This window comes from Xiphophorus hellerii, chromosome 12 (assembly GCF_003331165.1).
Source record: "Xiphophorus hellerii strain 12219 chromosome 12, Xiphophorus_hellerii-4.1, whole genome shotgun sequence".
NCBI classification, from domain to species: Eukaryota; Metazoa; Chordata; class Actinopteri; order Cyprinodontiformes; family Poeciliidae; genus Xiphophorus; species Xiphophorus hellerii.
The window spans coordinates 29115414-29135299 of record NC_045683.1 but is presented as its reverse complement, the minus strand read 5'-3'; the positions used below and the strand labels follow the sequence as shown (position 1 = coordinate 29135299).

General features: G+C 40.7%; 1 protein-coding gene across 1 annotated transcript; it reads left to right on the top strand.

Moving 5' to 3' along the window:
- Positions 1–1257: 1257 nt before the first annotated feature.
- On the top strand, positions 1258–18812 carry LOC116729173 (golgin subfamily A member 7-like). The gene is made up of 6 exons (XM_032577542.1): positions 1258–1389; positions 4016–4141; positions 9269–9421; positions 10002–10103; positions 11067–11121; positions 17436–18812. Exons 1-5 carry the CDS (start codon positions 1381–1383, stop codon positions 11106–11108), a joined length of 432 nt encoding a protein of 143 aa, XP_032433433.1. The 5' UTR covers positions 1258–1380; the 3' UTR covers positions 11109–11121; positions 17436–18812.
- Positions 18813–19886: the final 1074 nt, after the last annotated feature.

The window sequence follows — 19886 nt, the reverse complement described above, 5'->3', positions numbered from 1 at the left end:
CCATGCATTTATCCTTAGTTGCGTTGATGACTGCAACAGTATCTGCCTAAATATAATTTGACAGCTGCTGCTCGTGTCGTCAATAAACCAGGAATGTATAGTGAGTAAATCATCCCACTTCTAAAGTCCTTTCACTGGCTCCCTGGAGCTCAGAGAATAGACTTTAGAACACTACAATCATCTATAAATCACTGAACGACTTAGCACCACAATACATTAAAGATCTGCTGTTGTTGTATCAACTTTCCAGACCTCCCGGGTCTTCTGGTTCTGGTTCTACTCTGCTCTGCATCCCCAGAATCAGAACCAAACAGGGAGAAGCAGCATTCTGTTTTCATGTGCCACAAATGTCGTAACAAACGTCCAGAAAGCTGCAAAACAGCTGAAACACTGAGTACCTGTTCAGAGTTGCTTTCAAACCATATAATAAATTGAACACTGATCAAATTATTTGATGTGTATTAATGCGTTTAATGATGGAACTTGAGAAAATGCAATGTGTGTTACTGGTTTTCACAACTGGTGACTATGTGATGTGTTCATGATGTTTTTATGGTTTTATGATGTAAAGCGCCTTGTTGCTGAAATATGCTAGACAAATATACTTGACTGATTGATTGATTTATAAAGCTTGCAGAAACTTGCATACGCAACTTCACATGCAAACGGTTGTGATTTATAAAACAAAACAAACTTGATGAGGGCTGGGGGATGTTCGGCAAAGACTGAAAAAAAAAGGCAAGAAGTCCACCTAAATAGCATTTTATAGATTCATGATACAATTTGCTTTACTGATGCAATGAGAACTTTTGGAAAAGAAGCAGACATCATCACACACCTTCGATCTTATCCAAGAGTGGTCATGAGATAATTGTCCAGATATTCAAACTTTTCTTTCACACCCACAATGTACTGTAAATCTTTATTTTATCTGATCTGTGGACTGTGACAAAAACAAATTGGCTCCTCACACCATATTTTTGCTCCAAGGAAACAGGCCAACTACTTGAATCTTCCCACAGTTGCACTTTCTCCAGCTCGGGTGAAGAAAAGAGAACGGTCTTTAATCTGATGATTTTTTCTGCCTAAGTAACAATATCGTTTCCCTGTACTTTTATTAAGCGCAATATTCCTAAAATAGTCTTATAATAATTTCTACGTATGCTTGTTACTATTTAAACTATATCTGTATTAATTTCTACATTTATATATATATATATTTGAAACATCATGTTTTTAATCTTTCTATTTTTGGACGTTTGCTTCAGCAGTACGCCTGTCTCTGTTGGCCAAATTTAGCCGGAACCGAATATCACACAAGTGTTTCCCGACGGAACTAGTACTCCGTAGCACGTCGTGCGGCATTCAGAAATCTTCAACATGGCGGAGGTAAGCTGTGTACATTAAACCTCTATATTTCCTCACATCTGCGGAACATGAACACATGTACTGAGATGTCAGTAGTGGTGCCGGGTTTGGATTATATTAAAGGAGTAAACCGAGAGTGAACGGGCGGTGTTAGCCCGCTGCTAGCTCACGGTTTGGTTGCTAACATGCTAAGCTATTTTGTTGTGAAAGCACTTTTAAATTAAACCGGGCAAAGATTAGGGTTAGTTGATTCTGAAAGCACTAATCTATAAAATAATTTACTACTATGAAAAATGACTGCGTAATATGGTGTTATCTTGTATAATACAGACTGTGTTAGACAATAAACAAATGTCAGCTAAATGAGAAGCTGAGTTAAATAATTGCTCCCGTTTTCGTTCCACATTTGTTCAGAATCAATATTTTGTTAAGTAGATTAATTTACTGGTGCATCTGTACTAATGAGAACGTCAATGGAAAAAGTTACAACATTTACTCACAGCCATATATGAGGCTTTTATTTCTGTTCATTTTGATACTTGCTTGTAATAGAGACCCAAAATTCAGTACACGAGTAAAACAAACAAAGAAAAAAAATCAATAATTTATTTTAAGACCAATTGAACAAATTCTGTCAGACACACCAATTTTATATCATTGTCCACATCAGTAGCACCAAAACCTGTTGAACCAAAAAGGCCATATTTGGTAAGTTAAAAATCCTCTGAGGCCATTTTTTTTCAGTTAAAAACATGTAAATGTTTATTGTGAATCCTTTTTTAATCTCCAATCTGGCCTTAAAATAAATTGTGTGGAATGTTTTCTATTTTGTTGATCAGGACAATGTCATTAGTCTATTCACAGCAACAAAACAAGAGCTTTCTTCCAAAACCTATTTACCCCAAAAGTCCTCTTTTTTTATGCCATACCTACATTAAAATATAGGCAAAACCCCCCACAGCTTATAAAAGAAAAAACATTTTGATGCATCACTTTCCATTTTATATAGACATAAATGTGCCGTTGAAAATCTCATCCTGAATCAACTATAAAAGTCACCTGTTCTCTGGACTCACCTTGGGAAATTGGGTGGAAGGAAAAAGTGTAGAGGAAAATAAGCACAAGCAACAGGAATGACCACAGCCATGAGAGGCTCCAGGCAACCCACTGACAAGCTTCAAGGAGATGCTGATTTTACATTCCAGAGCCACTCGGCGCCTCCTCATGCTTCAAACCAGAACCAGCACATGCTTTAACGGACATGGTACTGGTGTGTTTTAAAAGCCAACAAACTGGTTTGACCCTGAGAGCGGCGCTGTCATGGCAACTTCAGCAAAACCACAGGCTGTCCTCCATGCTACGCTGCATTGATGCAGTAATTCATGCAAAAGGAGGCCCAACCAAGTATTGACAACATGTACTGTAGAGTACATGGACAGTACATGGTGTTATTACTATTAAAGGGCCGGTATTATGTATTTTCCTGGCACATAGTTCCTTTATGGTACAGTCAAGTAACCGTGTTACCTTCAGGTGTTATAAATGCACCTTGGTCCAGCATCTGGATTAGACGTGAATTTGATGAATTTATGCTGAAACATGGTTGCGTCCAGGACAGTGACTGACCTGACCTGGACCGTTTAGGCCAAAGGTCAGATTAGATTACAGGAATGTGTTTTCATCTGCAGGTCCAAGGTTCTCTTTATATCTGTGTTCACTTGCTTTTACATCTCTGAAGTTCAGATAATCAGTGATTATAACAAGGCGATATAAGTCACCTCCCCTGCTTGCTTTATTAATGCTTCTTTATAATCTTGACATAAACCTTAAGACAAAACTTAACTATCTAAGCTTATCTAATCCTAATAGGGCCGCACTCTATATCACAAATGCTTTGTCACGCAGAGCAGGGCGATATGGCAGAGAAATCAAATCTGATCATTTTTATAGCAGATTCGTTTTGTTCTCTTTTTTTTTTCTCCCGCTTTTTTTTTTCTAAAAAATGAAATGACAACAGACAGAAAATATTTTCAAAAAGTTTCTTTTGTTTGGATTATCACTTCTGCGAGTTGTACTGCGGAGTATCAGAGTCAGGCTGCAGAAATTATTTGTCTAATAATAGGAATGTAGTCATAATATTGCCGGAATAAATATGCAACGTCTTGCGTCTTAAAATTAGGAGAATAAAGCTTGGATAATTTATTTATTTTGTTTTTCGTATTTGAGTTCTCATAATATTACAACTTTAATCTTGTGTTATTTTGACTTTATTGTTACATGACAGTATTCTTGTAACAGCGTGACTCTTATTCTCTGGGGAGAAAAAAAATTCAATCTTAGCCTGGCTCTTATATTTCATCATAGAGGTGCCCTAAATTCAAAGTCCAAATAAATAGCAAATGTAAAGCTTGCTTAAATTGTCAAATTTAACATTAAAAACCAAACATTTGATAAATTGATAATATCAATTTATCACCCAGCCCTTGCCTTTTATATTCTCAATATGGACGATGGACAGGAAGGCCAGTTTGGAGAGCAGTTTTTGATATTCCTCGAAGTCCAAGTGTGAGGAGTTGGTGTTTTGCTATGACGTGTTCTCTGAGCCTCGCCGCCACAGACATTGACGCGCTAATTCCTGTCTCCACAGACCCACAGCTTACAGGACATGAGACAGCAGGCGGCTGTCGCAGCCAAAGTCTTCATTCAGAGAGACTACTCCAACGGAACCATGTGCCAGTTCCAGACCAAGTTTCCTTCAGAGCTGGAGACCAAGGTGGGAGACGTGTTTTACACCTGGACCCCAACTGATCCTTTCATGAGGAACAGCAGAGTGTTCCTCGTAAAATGACACAATCCTAATAGGAGGCCGAGTGCCTCGATGACGGCCGCTGGCTTTCCGGGGTTCTTCTGTTTTCGGTCACGATGGAAGATCTGAGTTTTGTTGAAATCTGAGGAGGAGTTGTTCTTTCTCAATGTCCTCCATTATCAGCTGTGCATTCTGGGCTAATGGGACGAAATTATGTTCATCAACAACCCACAGCCCAGAGGTGGTCTCACTGTTCTCCCCCGAAACCTCCAGCCAGCTGGCAGAGCAGACCTTTTGCCGTCATATCACATTCCAGCTGAGCACAGCTCCACCGTTGTAGGAAGAAGCTGATAAGAGGCTCCGTATGACTCCCTCTGGCAGGAAGTAAATTTTAAGACGTTCTCTTTGTTTCAGAAGACATTCAAAATACCTCAAAGTGTAATATAAAGTACCTCTAATTTGTTTAGTGAGACTGGAGGCTGGTCTGCAGGGAGAGGTGTTGCTATAAACATCAATATTTATTTATGTATAGGAAGGCGCCTGTTAGCTAGTGATACGTACCTCCAGGCGCCATTATTACGCATCGAGTCATGAACATAAAACCAGACTGTTCCAATGGGGGGCATGAGCGGGAGTCTGTTCCAGAAATGGTCGTAGCGTCCTTATTTCTTATCCAATTTCTGTAAAACTTTACCTAAATTAAAGTTGAGACAATTGCAGGTGTTTTGAAATGTAAAAAAAAATGGTTATGAACCCATAAACAATTTGTTTATTGTCAAGTTCCAAGAGAACTAAACAAATTTCTTTTTTTTTTTTAATAATGGACAATAATTATTTTTTGTACATAATTGCCACGCCAAGAGACATAGTTGGTTAAATACTTTTATTAGTTATTTTACACTATTTAGTGATCGAAATAAATATGGCAATATTCTACTAATAAATGAGTTTGTTTTTGGTCGTTTACTGAACTTTCAGAAATTACAGTGCGCCACAACAAAAGGAAAATGATGCTGATAACATCTCTAAACTACTCGTGTTCTTCTCTCTTTTTTTCACTTATTTTAGCGCTAATAGAACCAAAAACCAACATTTGCGCAGCACATGAATATGTTAAGGTTATCAAAGTCAAGTTAGCATAACTGACCTACTTCCCACCTTTTTGCCAAATTTTTTTTTATATTAAAACATTTACTGGCCTATGAAATGTAAAACCAGTGGAACTTCTCTAGCTGTCGTAGTGTTGGCTATTAATAGCAAAGCACTTTCCTCAAGTCCTTTTGCGTGATTGTGTCATTTTCCCGACTTAATGCAGAGTAATGGCGCATGTGTGTAACTATGTCCAGTCTAGTAAAAGGCCTGAGCATCACTGACTATATGTCCAGGGGACTCCTGGAGAAAATGGGATAAAAATAGAATATGACGGAAGTTTTTTTTGACACGGTCAGTCCAAGTGATGGAAACAGAAGTTTAGCGCGACCTCTGCCATTAATAAAACTGGCTGTAGTTGGGGGGAGCTTCAGTGCAAAACAGAGTTTACAAGGATGTTCTCAACAGAAGAAGAGAATCACTGATTGGTGGAGACTCCAGAGTCACAGTGACGAGGAGAGAGTCGAGGAACACCTGCTTCGTCGTACATTATCGACGTCATCAGAGCCGCCCGGGACGAGCGGCGCGTCGTAGCCAGGTTGGCTCTCTCCTCTCCCCACTAATGTGCTCCCATGGTGCAGCAGAACATTTCCTCATGGCTCAGTCCACAGCTGGAACCCAACCAGGCTGTGCAACATGTGTTTGTTGTTTCTATCATGAGGAGTTTGATTTCAGGATTCATAGGAGCTATGTGTAAATGATTGTTCTCAGCTGACCTCTCGCCAGTACTTAAGAGCAGAATTTGTCAAATATTTGAATTTGAGTCATTGATGAAACAGTTTTGTTATTAGTTTTTTCATTAACTTTTTTTTTTACTGAGAATCCAAATTGTAATGTTTCAAAGTTTTTCCCCCAGAAAACCAGCGAAGCCTGGTGGTACGGGGCGGTAGGGGCGGTCCACCGGCCGCACATCATTTAAAAAAATGTTAAAAGTTAACAAGAAATTTGAAAATATGAGGTTATCATGTGGAAGACACTATCGACAATACGTAACCACTTACAGAGTCTCGGACACAATAAAATACAATTAAAATGTATGACTTTTTTTTCCGTGCACTAAAGTTAAAATCCAAATTACGGTAAGTAACCAACCAGTGGATCTTAAAACCAGTTATGTAATACTGGTCCCATTTTCAAAGTAAAATAAATTCAAAGAAATGCTACCTAAAATTTGTTTAGTACAAATGAATAATCATTTGTAGCAAACAGAAAATTATTAGTGCAACAAATTCAGGCATTTATTTGCCTTTAGGCTTTCTTGTGTGTTCCTAAATCCGAACATGTTGTTTGGCCGTTTCTGCTGCTTGGAGCGGGATTCTGGATTGGCTGGTTGTGATTGGTTGTTATTTATCCACGTGAATGCACTGTTTACAAGGAAAAAACTGACTGGATGAAAAAGATCCGTCTGTGTTTAGTTGGTGGTATTTACATAGAATTCATGTAAACAGTCTTTTTTACAGTGCACAAATATGCACATGCATATTTTGTAAATTTTTACAATAATTCTACTCAGCTGCACGTTCCTTTGGATCAGAGTACCGTACTCTATTTCTAATTGCAGATTATTTGACGTTGTAGGGTACGCCACGGTTGGTGAGCGCCCCCTACTGCCTACTACATATTTAAATAAACCAATTAAAATGAATAAACAAATGACGCTTTGCCTGGAAGGGGACAGTTAAAGCCTGGAGGCCCGCCAGGCCTATAGTACAGAGGAGGAACCTCCAGGTTTGTGTTTGCTGAGGCAGCAGCTGGAACTCGGATGTGTAGATGGAGGAGCAGGTTGCTGGAAGTCTGAGGCAGAACTGTGGCTTTGACGCTCATTACCGCACGGAAGAGCTGCTTCCCAGCATTTCAGAAGCTTTATTGGCACTTCCCCAGGAGTCTGGTGGTCGTCAGTGTTTTTCCCGGTATTTATTTCATATCCACATCAACGCTGGGCAGATGAGGCCGTGGAAGAGCTCATTCTCACTGCCATAGAACTCTTCCCCCACACATTCATTCAAGATTAGCGGTACCATTATTTCTTTCTTCTTCTTTTTTTAAAGCGCAACACGGGCCAAACTTTTTATGGCCTGCATTTTTATTTAATTAGTTAATTTAGCTTTTTTTTTTTGTTATTTTAGCCAACATTTTTCCCCTTTTTTGCAGGGTTTGCATATTTTGTGGTTTTCAGAAGTCATGTGCTTTGCAATGTTTTTTTCTTCAGGCATATTTGTTGTTTTAGTTTGTGTGATTTTCTTTTCTGTTTGTTTTATTTATATATATATATATATATATAAAGTACCAGGAGAGCATTGTGAGTCCGTGTGGCTGCTCACGTTTTACACTGATCAGTGGAGTTTCATTAATTGTCTGGTTTTGCTGGCCTGTGTCCTGAAGCTCACAGTGGGAAGATGTTCAGATGAATCACAGCCTTCAAACTGGGAAATTAGTGGGAAAATAAACTTTAGATGGGAAGTGCCAGATATGATGCATTCCTCAGGCACAAGAAGCAGAACACTAGACGGGTTTCTGCTGCTCCTGGTTCCACTTAGAGGATACTCACTGACTTGTCTTTTTTTTTTTTTTTTTTTCCTCTTTCTCTCTTTTCCCGTCTCGGTACTTCATACAGAACCACGGGTACAACAGCACACAAAAATCAGAGTTCAGTAATCGCTGCATACTTTTTCTTTTTTAAATATTTAGCTTCAATACAAGTGGCACTTCAGAGAACTGACTCAAGATTTGGTGAGATTTTTTTTTTGATGAGTAGTAGATACAAATGGATAGGTTGCACAACAAAAAGTCTTAAATTAATGTAAAATAAAGGCCTTAAAATGCCTTAATTTAAAAAAAATATATATACAATAAGCTGGCCTCAAATACATTAATCATGCCTCTTGGACTATTTAATCCTATATATTCAATTTTCAAAAAATAAAATCTTCAAAAAACAGAAGTTCAATTAATGTATACAATTGATTAATCGCCCAGCCCTTGTTTTAGCTTCTTCTGACTGGAGAACCTTATTCAACGTGCTCTTGCCCAACATGACATTGTTATTGTTCAACAAAACAGGCCAGAAACAGCTGGATTTATCCTTGTACTACATCTAACCGAGTTGCTTTGCTCACTCATTTGGTGAAATCTGAGAGTTGCGCTGTGTTTCATTTAGAAGTATCAAAGTGAAGGAGAGGCGAATAAAAATCCACTTTGCCATTTAGCACCACTTCAAAGAGACGCGCAGAACAAAATCCAAAAATCACAAAAAGCTTAAGTACAGTTAAAAAAAAAAGAGAGTGATGTATAATAAAAATAAAATAGGTTGTACATATTAAAAAACAAAAACACTCTATGATTGCACAAGGGAAATGTTTGGTAAATGTTTTTTAACAGACTTCTAGAATATAAAAGCTTTTTAGGTTTTTATTTGTAACGGCTTTGAAAATCCTCTTATTTTCATGCAAACTTTAAAGCTTTGAAGTCTGTGGTCAGGTCACAACAAACTCAAAACAGTTCAAGGGTGTAAATACTTTAGAGCTCCGAGTCCAACAATTTCACTTAGAAACCCAGATCGTGCCTTTTGGTTCGGGGACAACCGAGACAATCTGAGACAACCGAGGACCCGTGTCTCTGAGGAGCGAACGATGCAAGAGTTGCTTTGCTTCGTATACTTGTGATGTTTGTGTCCAAGTTGCACCGTTTCCTGCCGGTTACCGAGTAGAAACATTCCCCAGGCTCGCAGCCGAGGCGACCCGATCGGCTCAGGAGGTGTTACGAAATGCGGGACGGAAGCCTAGAATTCTCTTGATGCATGACCGGTCTGAGAACATCCAGCCCCTCGTTCATCAACACGAAAAGAACTGCTAAGATAAATCCTTACACACACCTTTTAAAGAATTGCCCTACTGATGTCCTAATTTGACCTGCTTGGTCTTGTTTTGTTGCTTTCGCATGTTTCAGATTGACAAGCAGCAGTTTGAGGAGACGATACGGACACTGAACAACCTTTACACGGAGGCAGAGAAGCTGGGAAGTCAGTCGTTCGTCGAAGGCTGCCTGGCCTGCCTCACCGCTTACGCCGTCTTTCTCTGTATGGAGACTCACTACGAGAAGGTGGGATATGGAGGCTGTGCAGAGTTACGCAGTGTTCACATTTGTTTGAAATTGTACCCAAATAAGGTTTTTTCGGCTTACTGGATATATATATTGTTAAGGCTGGAACTAATAATTATTTGAATAATTGTTTTATCTATCGATTGTTCTGACAATTAATTGGATTTTTTTTTTTTAAATGGCACACTCTACATTGAAAGATTCAAATAAACAAATAATTAATTTCTTTTTTTTTGGATGAGAAAAATGAACATTTTATTGTCTAAAATGCAGTAACAGCATTCCTTTAGTAAATCTGAACATGGTGACGCTAATGATATATATATATATATTTAAATATTTCTGTACATTTTGGCTAAATTACTGCTCTGCATCTGATCAGCAAATGGCCTTTCTTGAATTTGTATGCTCCAGTCTGCGATCAATTGATTACTAGGTTAGTTGATGGGTACTTCAATAATCGATTAATCAAGATCAAAACGATTAATCGTTTCAACCCTAATGTTTTTTCTTTATACTTTGGGATTCGTGTGCTCAAAAGTCACAATTTTGTTTTAAAACTTTGCTTTTTTTTTTTTAGGTTTTGAAGAGGATTTCCAAATATATCCAGGAACAAAACGACAAGATCTACGCGCCACGAGGCCTCCTGCTGACAGATCCCATCGAAAGAGGACTCCGAGTCGTATCCTCCCGCTCTCTGTGAAACCATAAATCCAATTTAAAAGAACTTTTTTTTTCCCCCGCAAACACAGTGACGATTGTAAGCTACAGTCCTCATCATAAAAACGGCCATCTTGTATGAGCCTCTGGATTTCCAGAAAAGGGCGCACAGCGGGTCTGGATATTGGTGGTCTTTTTTACCGTCACTTCTGATGGTGGGTAAATATGGGATCTAGCAGTCAAAGCGGCTTACAGGAAATCCGCTGCTATGAATGTAAACTCTTCAAAAAGTTACATAAAAGTCCTATGCAATCTATAACATCTCCATAAAACCAATGAGTGCCCCAACATCCTGACTGTCGCTGTGTGTGTGTGTGTGTGTGGTGGCTCACCATGCTCTTTAATTCCAGCTGGGTGGGAAGAGGAGATGAGGGTTAACAGAATATGACTGAAATTGTTTGCAGCTGAACTTTGTTCCCCGTGACAGCGATCTGGATTATTTCTCCAACGCTGTCAAACTGCTGCGCTGATTTTAGCAACGGATGGAGGTGGGGGGGAGATGATGGCAGCATTTCACCTTTTTTACTACGGTTTTAACATTTTAACAAAATGAATATGACAATTTAATATTTTCTGTAGGCCTGCAACAAGCAGTTTTTTCCCCCTTAGTTTCGGACCAATCGCTGCAACTCAGCTGAATTTTGACCAATCACTTAGCCGCATTCTAATTTAACTTCCTGTAAATTTTCAGTTTGAGATTGTGATATTTTAATGAAGCCCATTCAACCCAATTTTTGGGCGAAACTAAACAAAAAAAAACTCAGTTTTAAGTGAAATGTCACCGAGCCTTGTTTTGTGGCTCGGGCCAAGCACACAGAACAAGTGTGCGGTAGCTGCAGCGGAGGGGGGGGGGGGGCTTTTGGTTTTGGGTTGAAACTCGGTGTGAACTCGCCGCAGCTCCTCTTCCCTTAACAGCCTCGACCAGATCGAGGTCACCATCTACGAAGACAGAAGCTTCAGCAGATAGAAGCGATCCCATGGTGAGTCCAACGACCCGTTCCATTAGTTCAGACGGTGATGTATCGCGCTCCGCAAGCTAAACATTTCGACAGCGCGCACATTTTTTCCCAAAGTTGTAACTGAAGTTTGGAGCGCCTTGGCCCTGGAAGTAAAGAGGAGTAATAAAACGAGCTGCTCTCCCCTTTCGCCCCTCTGTCCATTGCTCTTAAAAGGAACGCCTCCTACCCACTCGGAGACGGATCCCACATCAAAGTTAGGAGCTGTGAGTAATATTACCGAGCTACTTCCCCACCAGGAAGCCTGTTTTTATGGAGCATTTTTTAGGGATTATTCTTCCTCCTCAATGTTCACATTGTAGCGCGCAGTGTTTAGTCATACTGTGAATTAACCGAGAGCCTGATGTTTAAAACACACGAGCTAACCAAAACCCGAGCGACACATCCAAAGTGATGGGGAATCTCTTAATCACAGGAGCCCTGTGGATATTGTTAAGTCCTTCAATAAGTGGGATTAATTAAGCGATTATCACGCTTAAAAAGTCATTAGCTTGTAGACTGTGCAAGCCAAATTTGGAGGGAACTAAGACGAGCTCCGGCGTTGCTTTTAGGTCACCTGAGGGCGAGAAACGAAGTTTTGATTTAAACTGACTGAGGCTCCGAGCGCGTACGCTTTGTCACAACACGTTCGGCGCTTTTATGTCGAAGCAACAAACTTCAGTGTTTTAATGGGATTTTATGTGAATGACACAAAGTAGTGCATAATTGGAAAGTGGAAGGAGAGTGATGAATGGGTTTCAACTTTTTCTACCATTGGAAAAAAGAAATAAAAAATTAAAAAAGTCTAAAGCCTCTGAGTCAGGTCTGGTTGCGCCACCTCTCACTTTGCCCCAGCTCGTTTGGGTTGCTCCACACATAGTAAAAAAAAAAAAAAAAAAAACGTTGCCCATTCTTTTTGCAACACAGCTTAAACTCAAGTTTTTCCAGGTATCGGCTTTGAGGTTTAGGTCAGGACTTTGACTGGACCATTTTATCAGATGAATTTGCTTTAAACGCTTAATTTGTTTTCTCCTAGGATTTGTAACGCCATCTATCTGCACTCTAACCAGCTTCCCTCTGCTTAACAAAAACGTCACCAAAGGACGATGAAAATAGCAGTCTGGATAATGGTGTGCGTTCATATTAGAATATTAGAATCTCATCTCAGCCTTGTGAGTTTTGGGTATGGTTATCCTCCTGATTAATCTGTTAGCCGTAAGAGGATAACGATACCCAAAACTCACAAGGCTGAGATGAGATTCTAATATTAAGATCTGACTAAAAAAAAATCATGAAGATCAAACGTATGCTCCTAAAAGTCCTTCGTCCTGCATTTTTATTGATTTTTGCCACAAACTCAACACACTCTTTCTATTATTTATTTTAATCTATTCAAACCTTGGGGCAGAGCTTCAACTATGCATGGGCCTGCAGCAGAACAGTTGCTTATCAAAGTTACTGTACATTACTTTTTTTTGTTGTTGTTGTTGTTTCATGTAATAAAAAGATATCCTGTGGCTTTCCTCATGGCAGCAGTGACACCAACGTAACTATGCAGGGACGACAGAGAAGCGCAATATCTCTTGCTGGAAACGTGTCACTGTTTAGAGTTTGTTTCAGCTAAAGGCGACGGCATCCAGGCTCGTCGTTCCCTCTGCGCAGGAGACAAAGTGCTGCTGTCACACCCTTGAAAATATGGGAGACAGAATTAACGAGTAATTTTCAGTACTTCTCTCATGCAGCAATTTAATGCAATGAGGACAGAGTGAGAAAGCCCCCTGGTGGAGGATGGATCCACTAGCGATCAGCCCCAGAACAGGATTACTAGCCGATTGCTGATGTACAAACAGCAATTTCTTTAATGCCTGTTGTTTGTGTCTTGTTCGTCACTCATCGTCATTTATCGTTCCTACTGGAAACCCAAAGTGCAGCAAAACAAATAATTTGAGAATAATCGGAGCCTCTTCTACTAGAACTTGGTCAGACGAAGCCATGCTGACCACAACCAGCTGGTAGCTCTTCACTCCACAGTCAACCTCAATGAGAAACACTGTGATGTTTTAATATGTCGAAATCTCTTTACACTCTAGTGAGTCCAAATGAGACCCAGAGTAAGTAATTACTTCAAAAGTTCCTTAACTCTGTGTAGACTGTTGCTTCAATCTGCATCTGGGCTTAATGTTGCATTGCTTCCCACTGTTGCCAATTGTTGCATATTCAACACATACATAAGATTGTATTGGAAGCCTTTTGCTACCATGTAACGGTCAAATTTATCCCAAAGTACATCTTATGAAGGCGTACTTGGTACTGATTTCAGGAATCTTTGGGTCTTATAAGGTCTCCAGCATCTCAACCGTCTCTACCTCGTTTTGCTCTGGAGTATTTCCGATGCTCCACCCTCTTGAGGCAGCACAGCATGATCATCAGCCGCAGATGGCGGTCCAAATACCTACAGATCTTCCACACTGCTCATCTCATCAATCTTTCTGAAAGTCCGGCTCGTCTAGGACCTCCCGGCTCCAGATCATCCTGAAAGGTTGTGTTAGAGGCAGGACGGGGTAAGGTGGCGGCTCCACAGCAGAGAGACGCCACCATCGTTCAGGAGCGAGACTTTCTCAGTAAATGCGTTACCGGAGGTATGTTGTGTCTGGCAACGTCTTTGTGACCACAGACCCCTGTGGATTGCTCTGCTGTTGGCTAACTACCAAAAAGATTTCTCTGCTCATCTGAAATTCCGAGCCGAGGGCCTCAGCTCACATGCAAGTCCTTCGGAGGAATGTAAAGCCAGGACTTTTATAAGTAGCTGTTGATAGAAGTGTGCATGGGATATTTACCAGGGTCAAAAGCGCGGTGAACCGTAGCCAGAGATCCGACTGCGGGGACCTGCAGTACATCCATCTCAGAGTTTCTGTTTCCTGCCAAGGTCTCTCCTTTGTCTCCTCCAAGCACGGCCTGATACATCCCTGCTGAAAATGAAGAAACGCCACTCTGGTCCAGAGCTCTGATCTCTGGAATGTTCAGCTTTAATCAACGGACTCCTTTTTGAACTTGAGCTCCTCCAGAACACATAAAACCTTCGTCTCCCTCCCGTCGAAGGTCTATCAGGCTTAAAGCAGGAATTCTGCTTTCTGACCGTCTGCCAGGTGAAAAGTTGAGCGGCGGTGATGGATCGGCCCTCGGTGGGAGGGAAAACGGGCTTGGCCCTAGACCGTCCTGGGCTGTCGGAGGCCGACGGCGCCAAGTCCGTGTCCCGGCGTCTGTTTCCGAACACATTCTGCCGTCGCCGCACTCTCGCCTGGCTCGGCGCGCAAACCTGTAAAAATCGAGTCTGTGCAGACGTAACAGACTTGGACGGGGCGAGGCCAGAAGACATGTTTGTCGTTAGAGCCGTGTTCTTTTTTTCATTCCCTGAAAATGGAGCTTTTCTTCAGCTGTCAAGTTCATTTTTCACAAGCCAAAACGGGGGGATAATTTTCACCTGTTTTTTTAATTGCTGTTATTATGCAGGGCTGTAAATCATGTTGATAAGCAGTCAGCGCCTCTCTTTCAAACATCCCGATGCATGTACTTCAATGCTTCCAATTGTGTGATCAGATTAAGGCTGATTCACACAATTACTGTTGGCTGAAGCCTGAGGAGCTGCCTCTTAACTCTGGACCTGCTGTCAGCAGAGGTGACAGCCTCTTCCTTTTGTTGCTTTACATCAGTGATATAGAACATTGTTAAAATGTCATCTGCTCCTCAAAATACCTTCAAATAAATGGATTCTTACCTGAAAAATGACTTTTAGCTAAAAACCAAATCGTAGTCTGTGGCTGAGTCACACATGCACAAAGTCACAGCTACGGATTGAAACAGATTCATCCGCCTGAAATGTAAACTCAAGACGACAAAGTATATTAGCTTAAATCAAAGTGTCTGCATCTTTTAAAAGTCTTAAATTGGTGCCGGCTCAGTCATTTCTGTCACAGTACAGGTTTAAAACTTTGTTCGTAGTCTTAAAGACTAGACATGAAATTGAAGTTTCGTCGAATCCGAGTTGGTGAAGCTGGCAGAAACCACGTGAACAGCTCGGAGGGTCCTTTCGAAAATTGTTACAATACAATTAAAATTGTCGAAAGAAGTGGAAGTTGAATTGAAATACTTGGAGGTAAACGCTGCTCAGTGTCTCCCAGTTTAAAAGGATTGGCGCCTGTTCAGTAACATCAGGATTAAAATGACACACTGCTGTTGGCCTGATGAAATGATTAGACAGCCTGAAGTTATATTTACATTACAAATAAGATATTTTAAATCAAAAAAATACAACAACCTGATGCAATTTTCTTTAACTAGATGTCTTATCACAGGGATTTCAGTATTTTATTATTTATAATAATACTTTCACACAGCACTCAAATTCAGTGTGTTTTTCCCAACGCATCCGATTGTTTTCAAAGCGACTGCAGGCAGAACAGTCGTGTCTCACTTTATCCGACTTTTATGTCATTAACCTGAGACGTGTCATAATTTTGACTGGATGCAAACAATGGCTGAAAAAAAAAAAATCCTAATTATGAAAGAAGTCTGTCAGTGAAGCGCGTCCCATCCCGGCCCTACCACTCTTAGCTCTGATTACGCATCCAGACAGGCTTCTGTACATGTTTTGCGCTCAGTGCTCCACAGAGGGCCATTGTTTTTAGCTCTGCTTCCTTTTAATCAATTTCCTTCTGATTTTGTCACAACATCAGCTCCCATTGCTGAATTAACTTTGAGATAAGTCCTTAAAGGGCCCCGTTATCCGTTAATCACTTCAGTAAACGGAGCGCAGCTGTGCGACGTCTGCGGGTCGCTCTGGGGTTCTGCACGGTTCATACAGAAGTCTGGTCGCATCATTTGTTTGACCTAAACCCAAACGAATGAGTTTCGGTTTAGGTCAAACTCATTTGTACAATTGTACAATTTATAAAAGCCAGACTAAATTCATTTCCAAAAATTAAAGAGCGGTTTGTAAGAAATCAAAGTCTAACCGCTTTACCCATGGCGCTCTTTCCCAAACTTCATCAGATGACGCCACATGATCAATTATTTATTAACTTAATTTTTTTTTACCCCTCCAGGGGGTCTTTTTGTGGGCTCTAGTGTCCCTTATGTGATAGTAGGCTGACAGGAAACGGGGAAGGAGAGGGGGGAAGACATGCGGCAAATGTCGTCGGGTCCGGGAGTCGAACCCGCAACGGCCGCGTCGAGGACTGAAGGCCTCCAAATACGGGTCGCGCCAACCGCTACGCCACCACGGCACGCCTAATTTAATTTTTTATTATTTTTTTTACTATTCCCTAGAAATGAAGAGCAACACTCAACTTACCCTTTGGCTCAACTTTCCCCGGTTTCCCCTAAGCAGTTTAATGAGTGGAACCGAACCGTCTCTAGGTTTATATGGCGGAACAAGGAACCGAGGGAACACTATAAAACATGACCAGTTACCAAGAGATAAAGGAGTAATGTTTGGGAAATGATTACAGAGCAGCACAACTGACTCTGCTGTTTTACTGGTGTGGAGAGGAGTATGATGCACAGTGGAAAGAACTAGAATCAAGTCAAACTGACATTACTCTTCACCCTCTGCTGGGTGATCAACACCTAGAGACACCAGGAAAGCATCTGGTTCAGAGGGTCCAGTGAGCCCCTCTTAGAGAAGGGCACTTGGTCGTGAAGATGTTAAAAATCCAGATTTATTTTTGTAATTTTATTTATTTTTTTTCTGGTGAAAATTGGACTTTTATTCTGATACTATTATGACTAAATTCTTGTCATTAAGCAGAAATTCTTATGGGCGAGCCCTAACACTCCTTCATAAAACTCACAGAAGGGAAGATTGAATCAAAATCCACTTTTTGAAAAATTTATTTTCTTTTTTTTAGAAAAGAAAGTGAGGGGGGGGGGGAATCTTTTAAAAATCGAATCTGTTATGAAAAAAAAATTTTATTTTTAAAGGGACAGTATGATGTAAAATTGACTTTCCTTTTTTTTGTTTAGCTTCACATCATGTTGCATCGGTGTTCCCTCGTCAAAAACGTGCCTGGAGCGTTGCCTTGATTCTGCCATGCGTGTTTGAGAATCCGTTTGTCTCCCATGGCGACCGTTCGGCTGTGCAAAACGCCTGGCTGCTCTCGCGTCTGAAAAATGTCGTCGCGCTCGTTTTAGTTTTAATGAAACGTTCAGCTGCTTGCTGTCGGTGCTTTTCTTTGTCTTTCCAGTCAGCGTCGGGTCGTCTCGATGATTTTTTTTTGTTCTGCTTTTGTTTGTTTGTGCAGCAGCGGAGCAGCAGAACCAACCGCCCCGAAGACCTCCACGACCTACGACCTTAACGCTGCGTCTTTACAATCTATCCCCCCTGCCTGGTACAAGAGCATGTGTCTTTGAGAGAATCCCTTTGGAGAAATGTTGTAGCAACATTTGACTTTTAATGTGCCCTGTTTTGTATTTTAGTGCGTTTAAGCCGACTTCAAATATGATGAAATAAGAGTTGAACTCAGAATTTAACCAGTGTTTTTATGCTGGACTAATGCAGCTGTTTGAACGTTAGTGTTTTTGGAGAAATACCCTAATTTTCTTTGTGTTTTTTTTCCCCCCCTTTTGGAATGGTACAGCCATCAAACAGGGTCACTCATTTTGTTTTCCAGAGCTCCCCTGTAAGGTGTGGGATCATTGGTTATAGGGGGGTTTACCTCACAGTTTGTTGTTTTCTAAAAGGTGTTTGCTAGTTTTGCACCTATTTTTTTTATTTTTGCACCTTATCTGCCTGTTTCATAAACATTAGTGTTTATTTAAAGCTCTCCGGTGTCCCGCGGCAAATTTTCATCCCTGTAAATATTTGATTTGTACGTATTGATTTAACAGTGTATCATACTGTAGGTGCTGTGAATGTGTGCTATGCATAATATTTCACTGCTGTTAATTTTTATTAGTAACATGTACACATACTCCAATATTGCCTTCGACAGAAGTATTGAAAGTGCTCTTGTTGGCTGACAGTGTCCAGAACTAGAACAGTTTTCCATGAACACATGGTTGGGGTTAGCACATGTTACAAAAGCACAAACTTCACTGAAGAAGGTTGATGTTCTGGTTCTGCCAGGTCCAAATTGAAAATGTGTATTGTTTTAGAGATGCACCAATCATGCTTCAAGTAACTTAAGAACTCAAACCATCCAATCAATGACTCAGAAATCTTATAAAGGTTAAACCCCATCAGAGCCACTACCTCTACCACGGAACCTGCAGCACATTTTGTTTATGAGTTCTAGAAATTGGTTTGGACCAGGAAAAGTCTGATCAGTGCATCTCTACTAAAACCCAAATGTCGGGTTCCTTTTCTCTGAACCTGATAGTAAAGTTTGGCAGTAGTCAAATCCTCCCGTCTCGCAGTGAGACCTGGAAGCTGCTGACGTTGGGCTTCACTCGTCTTTTTAAGGTGAAGCCTCTTCATGTGCAGGTATCCAGGTTTGATTGTGAATCAGGTGGAAAGTCTTGATGTCTTCTGTAAATAAAAGTTTGATCTGTTTTGATTCTTTAGATTATGTTGACCCCACTAACGAACCTTTTTTGTTGTTGTTATTTTGCCAAATGAAATTCAAGTGTATTGATAATCTATTCTAGATGATATGCTAATAAATCATGTTAATATGTGATGCTGTGCTTTGCTTAGTTTGAGTCCTTTAAAAAAACAAATGTAGGTTTTAGTTACTAATTTTCCCCACAGATAATTAACTCAAATTAAACTGAAGCTGATGAACGTTCAGTGTTTAGATCAAGGCTTCCATCATGTTGGCCAGACGCCACAGTGAACGCAGCACCTAACAGTAGTGAGGAAGCAGAAATTGTTCTTGGTTTTTGGTAACTGTAGAACAAGTTCTCTCTGGCGTCGTTGTTCTACAGACTGTCAGCATTGCTCGTTAATTCGACATTTTAATTAAGACGTGTTTGTTTTCAGGCTGAGTAAGCGTTTTAGCTTTTGCTGAACATCTTCCGGCTCCATTTTGTTGCTTGTTGTAACTGCAGGGCGAGTCTTTTGGAGCGCGTGGCTGATGGGCGCGGAGCTGCGCGTGTGCAATTAGCTGCTTTCGTGGACAGTCTTCTGAACTGAACTTCTGCACCTTTACTTTATTTTGTTCCTCAACAGCCTACTGCTGTACTTGGCTTATAAGTAGATTAACACAACTTTATATTGTTCCTTCTCGTTTAGGTTTCTGTGGTTTAATAAACGCACCACAGTTTATTTGCCTGTAAGCAAATAACTTGAATGAATCTAAACTGCACAACAGTCTTGTGGCGACTGTTTAGTTTGATGGCCATTCAAAAGTTCAAGGAATTCCTGAGGCTAGCTAGAAACGACGTTAGCTATTTGTTTTGTGTCACTTGTCATTTCTTTACACCCCAGTAAAGCAGCTTTACATATGCATACTGTATGTCTGTGCATATTTGGCTTATCAAAGCATCCAGAATGTTTGCCCAGTCGTCAAAACAAAACTGGATGAGTTTCTACGCTGCGAGGCAAACTTTCAAGTCCAAGCATCCGTTCTCGGTCGAAGATCGGGTCGTCTAAGGCGTGGGTGAGACTGAGGACTCTATATGGTTTCTTCCAACTGTTCCTTGGACTTTGCTCCTGTGTCCAGCCGTTCCCAGAGGTCGTGACTGGAATCTGGTGACGCCACTCTGCCAACTCGAGTTGTAACAGTCCTGAGCGCTCTAAACTACCAGCCCCG